Source organism: Salvelinus namaycush, chromosome 26, assembly GCF_016432855.1.
Source record: "Salvelinus namaycush isolate Seneca chromosome 26, SaNama_1.0, whole genome shotgun sequence".
In the NCBI taxonomy this organism is placed as follows: domain Eukaryota; kingdom Metazoa; phylum Chordata; class Actinopteri; order Salmoniformes; family Salmonidae; genus Salvelinus; species Salvelinus namaycush.
The window spans coordinates 43,624-48,993 of record NC_052332.1 but is presented as its reverse complement, the minus strand read 5'-3'; the positions used below and the strand labels follow the sequence as shown (position 1 = coordinate 48,993).

At 43.7% G+C, this 5,370-nt stretch overlaps 1 protein-coding gene across 1 annotated transcript; it reads left to right on the top strand.

Annotated features, from left to right (window-relative positions):
- Window positions 1-1,720: 1,720 nt before the first annotated feature.
- On the top strand, window positions 1,721-4,481 carry LOC120021686 (prostaglandin E synthase-like). The gene is made up of 3 exons (XM_038965520.1): window positions 1,721-1,903; window positions 2,047-2,129; window positions 3,765-4,481. The coding sequence occupies exons 1-3, from the start codon at window positions 1,772-1,774 to the stop codon at window positions 4,045-4,047; spliced, it is 498 nt and encodes a 165-aa protein (XP_038821448.1). The 5' UTR covers window positions 1,721-1,771; the 3' UTR covers window positions 4,048-4,481.
- The last annotated feature ends 889 nt before the right edge of the window (window positions 4,482-5,370 follow it).

Here is a 5,370-nt window from a genome sequence, read left to right as displayed (position 1 = left end):
AGCTTATCATGAGGTATTCTAATTCAGGCGAGCAGAACCTAGAGATTTCCTTAATATTAGAGATGGCGCACTGGTTGTTGTTGAACAAAGAGACACAAACCCCTGCCCTGGAGCTTCCCTGACGTCACCGTTCTGTCCTGCCAATATATAGAAAAAACAGCTAGATTTATATTTTCCATGTCCTTGTTCAGCCACTAAACATAGGATATTACAGTTCTTCAGATCCCATTGATAGAATAGTCTCAAACGGAGCTCATCCAGTTTATTCTCCAGTGATTGTACGGTCGTCAATAGAACGGAGAGTAGAGGCGAATTTATCCACTCTTCGACGTAGTCTCGTCAGGTATCCAGCACGCCAGCCTCTATAGCACCATCTCTTCCTTCTTCAAGTGTCGGGATTTGGGTCTGGTCTGGATAATGAATGTGTCTTTGGCCTCTGACCAATTGAAGTAGAAGTCCTCGTCCAACTCAAATCAAATGTTATTGGTCACATACACATACACATATTAAGTGTAGCGAAATGCTTGTGTTCCTAGCTCCAACAGTGCAGTAGTATCTAACAATTCACAACACACAAATCTAAAAATAAAAGAATGGAAATTAAAAATATATAAATATTAGGACGAGCAATGTCGGAGTGGCATTGACTAAATACAGTAGAATAGAATACAGTATATGCATATGAGATGAGTAAAGCAGTATGTAAACATTATTAAAGTGACTAGTGTTCCATTATTAAAGTGGCCAGTGATTCCATGTCTATGTATATAGGGCTGAGCAGGGTTGAGTAGCCGGGTGATAGCCGGTTAGTGATGGCTGTTTAACAGTCTGATGGCCTTGAGATATAAGCTGTTTTTCAGTCTCTCGGTCCCAGCTTTGATGCACCTGTACTGACCTTGCTTTCTGGATGATGGCGAGGTGAACAGGCTGTGGCTCGGGTGGTTGATGACCTTGATGATCTTTTTGGCCTTCCTGTGACATCGGGTGCTCTAGGTGTCCTGGAGGGCGGGCAGACCGCACCACCCTCGGCAGAGCCCTGCGATTGCTGGCTGTGCAGTTGCCGTACCAGGCAGTGTTACAACCCGACAGGATGCTCTCAATTGTGCATCTGTAAAAGTTTCTTAGGGGCCAAGCCGAATTTCTTCAGCCTCCTGTTGAAGAGGCACTGTTGCGCATTCTTCATCACACTGTCTGTGTGGGTGAACCATTTCAGATTGTCAGTGATGTGTACGCAGAGGAAATTTTTGCTTTCCACCTTCTCCACTGCGGCCCCATCGATGTCGATAGGGGCGGGGACCCTCTGCTGTTTCCAGAAGTCCACAATCAACTCCTTCGTTTTGTTGACGTTGAGAGTGAGGTTATTTTCCTGTCACCACTCTGCCAGGGCCCTCACCTCCTCCCTGTAGGCTGTCTTGTCATTGTTGGTAATCAGGCCTACAACTGTTGTGTCGTCTGCAAACTTAATGATTGAGAGGCCACGCAGTCATACACAAAATAGCACAATTGGTCAGGAGCCCATAAAATGTCTGCTATTCCCTCCAGCGTCAAACCTGTATTAGATAGTGATTGTATCATACTGATCAGATCACAAAACCTACATGTTAATACAAGGTGTAAACGAAGCTAGAGAGAGAGAGAGAGAGAGAGAGAGAGAGACACCACACCAGCCCCTCCAAAATGTGCGTCAGCGAAAGTGTTTAGACTGGGGATCCAGCCCACTCACACACACTTTCCCTTTAGGCACACAACAACAGCAGTACTTAATTTGGGAATGGGAAGATCATACCAAATAATCATGTTAGAGAACAAGGTTTTTTCCTGTTTTGTATTCTATAGTGTTCTCCTGGTAATCAAGATGTACATCATAGCAATCATCACTGGACAAGTAAGGCTGCGCAAAAAGGTAAGAGACTCTGTGCGTCCTAGCTGACAGTTTATTAGGCTAATTCGGTATTTGATGTATGCTTTGAATGTCTTAGTTCCTAAAGTCAAGTTCTGCGCTGTATAAACATTGGTCAGGGTATTCATTCTCTCTCTCATGTGAAGGCTTTTGCGAACCCAGAGGACGCGCAGAGACATGGTGGCCTCCAGCACTTCAGACAGGATCCAGATGTAGAGCGGTGCCAAAGGTGAGAGGAAAGATTACTGTTATCTGATTTGAATGTAGCCTTGCCTATTGAGATTGATGGTAGAAATATGATTACATTTTAAGTGGTCTGAAATTTAACAGTAATAGTAAACTTTTGTATTTTTCTCAAACATGTGAATGGAGAATTTTATCTGGATCTTGTTGAAATCTTTACAGATAATTTGTGGCATTTTTGTTTTAATTTCATGGATGTTTGTTCTCCAGCCTCGGGCTGGGGATATGGTTCAGTGTCTGTGTTGTTTGAACTTGTCGGGATATGATACATGACAGCAGAAAAAACATTTAAAAAAAACTTTTCTCCTTCACTTGGGGCCCTCTCTGACCAGAGCCATTTATGACAGGAAATATGTTGAGCTGAGCAGGCATTCATGCACTGATGCACAATAAAATGGAATGCTTCATGACTGGTATCATTTAGGTCCAATTAATTGTGCAGAGTTTTATTGAAAGGCTTCTAAAGTTTAATTTCCATGTACTTTAACATTTCAGACTTGATTTACCCAATGAAAAGTGTATCAACCCCTACAAAATGGAATTGTGTGGAGTTAAGTTTAATTCTTATCAGGGCAGGTCTCCTACAATAATATTAGTACAGGAGTGGCTTTGTAGCCAGAGTAAGCCATTGAATGGTGGTTTCAGTCTGCACTCCTATTCATCTTAAACTCCTAAGATTCTGGAGGGGTATATGCTTGTCCAGCTCTGCCAAAATAGTCAAACATTTAAAGGTCAAGAGTGAATTTTGTTTAGTCAAATCCATGGGAGGTCCTGGGTCCTTTTCCATATATTGATGTTGATTGGTTGGAGTGGTACTTTAATATTAAACAAAGTAAGATGAACAACACACTGCAATTCTCTGAGATTACATACAACCTTCCTCTTCCTTCCTTTTTCTGAGCAAATCTGATTTCATTGGAATGAAAATGTGTAGTATTGAGTCTACAACTGTTTAGGCTCTTGAGGGTAATTGAAATCCATAGTCTGTGTTTTACAACTGACTCAGCTAGCTGACGGTAAAGCCCATGCTTAAATAGAGACATTCTATATGTCCATTTAGAGACAGAGACTGGAATACCTGAGAGGAATGTTCCTCTTGTGTAAAAGTGTGTGTCAGTCAGAGGAGAGGAAGTGATTCACTTTTAGGAAGAGACCTGGATAAGCAGCTATACTCCCAGACTCTTGTAATGGAGGGTTTCTACGCTCAACCTGTGTGTGTGTGTGTGTGTGTGTGTGTGTGTGTGTGTGTGTGTGTGTGTGTGTGTGTGTGTGTCCTCTGTTATTCACTAGGCTAAACCCATCCCTAATGTTGGCTAATCGAAAAAGTGTGTGTGTCAGTGTGTGTGATGTTGAGTAATCATAGCGGAAGTGTTTTCACTGTTTGGGTCAGTGCCAGACTGCTGAGTCACACAACCGTATACCGTAAATTCCGGGAATTAACTTATGATTCAAAACAGATGTGTGAGCATGGAGAGCAGTTGTGTGTAGCCAGGCTACTTGTTGAGTGCAAATCACTTAGTTATTCGCTTAAAAACCCATACCTTCGTGATAATGAATATACCCAATCAATTAATATCTAAAAATATACATCTAATCTAATATTCTCTTTTGTGTGTTTCAGGGCTCACCGTAACGACATGGAGAATATCGTCCCCTTCCTGTTCCTGGGGGCCGTCTACTCCCTGATTGGCCCGTCGCTGGCCGTGGCCCGCGCTCACTTCCTGGTCTTCTTCCTATTCCGCATGCTCCATACGCTGGCCTACCTCTGTGTCCTGCGGGCACCCACGCGCTCCCTGGCCTACGTGATCGCCCAGGTGCCCTGCATCTCCATGGCCGTTCAGATTCTCGCGGCGGTGTCCTCGTATGCGTCTTCTGACTCTATTGGTGACCGCGTCAATCTGTGACCAATCTCAGTGGATGATTAGGGCCTGATAAGAGCAGTAGAGAATACTGCTTGTAAGAGGGACAGATGTTTTTCATATGAGGGAAATCCTAAAGACTGTATTGTCATCAGACTGCAATGCTACATTAGCAGTTTGTGCCTCTCAGCAATGCTCTATGAAGTGTACACTGTTGTGCTCCAGCTAGTACATCTTCATGTAGTACTGTATTCTTCTACATCTTAGTCACATAGCAGACGATCTTGTCCAGAGCAACTTGCAGACGCCTTGCTCAAGGGCACATAGACCGATTTTTCACCTAGTTGGCTCGGGGATTTAAACTAGCAACCTTTCAGTTTTAGCCCAATGCTCTTAACGGCCAGGCTACCTACAGTGTGGAGAACAAGTATTTGATACACTGCTGATTTTGCAGGTTCTCCTACTTACAAAGCATGTAGAGGTCTGTAATTTTTACCATAGGTACACTTCAACTGTGAGAGACGGAATCTAAAACAAAAATCCAGAAAATCACACTGAATGATTTTTAAATAATTAATTTGCATTTTATTGCATGACATAAGTATTTGATCACCTACCAACCAGTAAGAATTCCGGCTCTCACAGACCTGTTAGTTTTTCTTTAAGAAGCCCTCCTGTTCTCCACTCATTACCTGTATTAACTGCACCTGTTTGAACTCGTTACCTGTATAAAAGACACCTGTCCACACACTCAATCAAACAGACTCCAACCTCTCCACAATGGCCAAGACCAGAGAGCTATGTAAGGACATCAAGGATAAAATTGTAGACCTGCACAAGGCTGGGATGGGCTACAGGACAATAGGCAAGCAGCTTGGTGAGAAGGCAACAACTGTTGGCGCAATTATTAGAAAATGGAAGAAGTTCAAGATGACGGTCAATCACCCTCGGTCTGGGGCTCCATGCAAGATCTCACCTCGTGGGTTATCAATGATCACGAGGAAGGTGAGGGATCAGCCCAGAACTACACGGCAGGACCTGGTCAATGACCTGAAGAGAGCTGGGACCACAGTCTCAAAGAAAACCATTAGTAACACACTACGCCGTCATGGATTAAAATCCTGCAGCGCACGCAAGGTCCCCCTGCTCAAGCCAGCGCATGTCCAGGCCCGTCTGAAGTTTGCCAATGACCATCTGGATGATCCAGAGGAGGAATGGGAGAAGGTCATGTGGTCTGATGAGACAAAAATAGAGCTTTTTGGTCTAAACTCCACTCGCCGTGTTTGGAGGAAGAAGAAGGATGAGTACAACCCCAAGAACACCATCCCAACCGTGAAGCATGGAGGTGGAAACATCATTCTTTGGGGA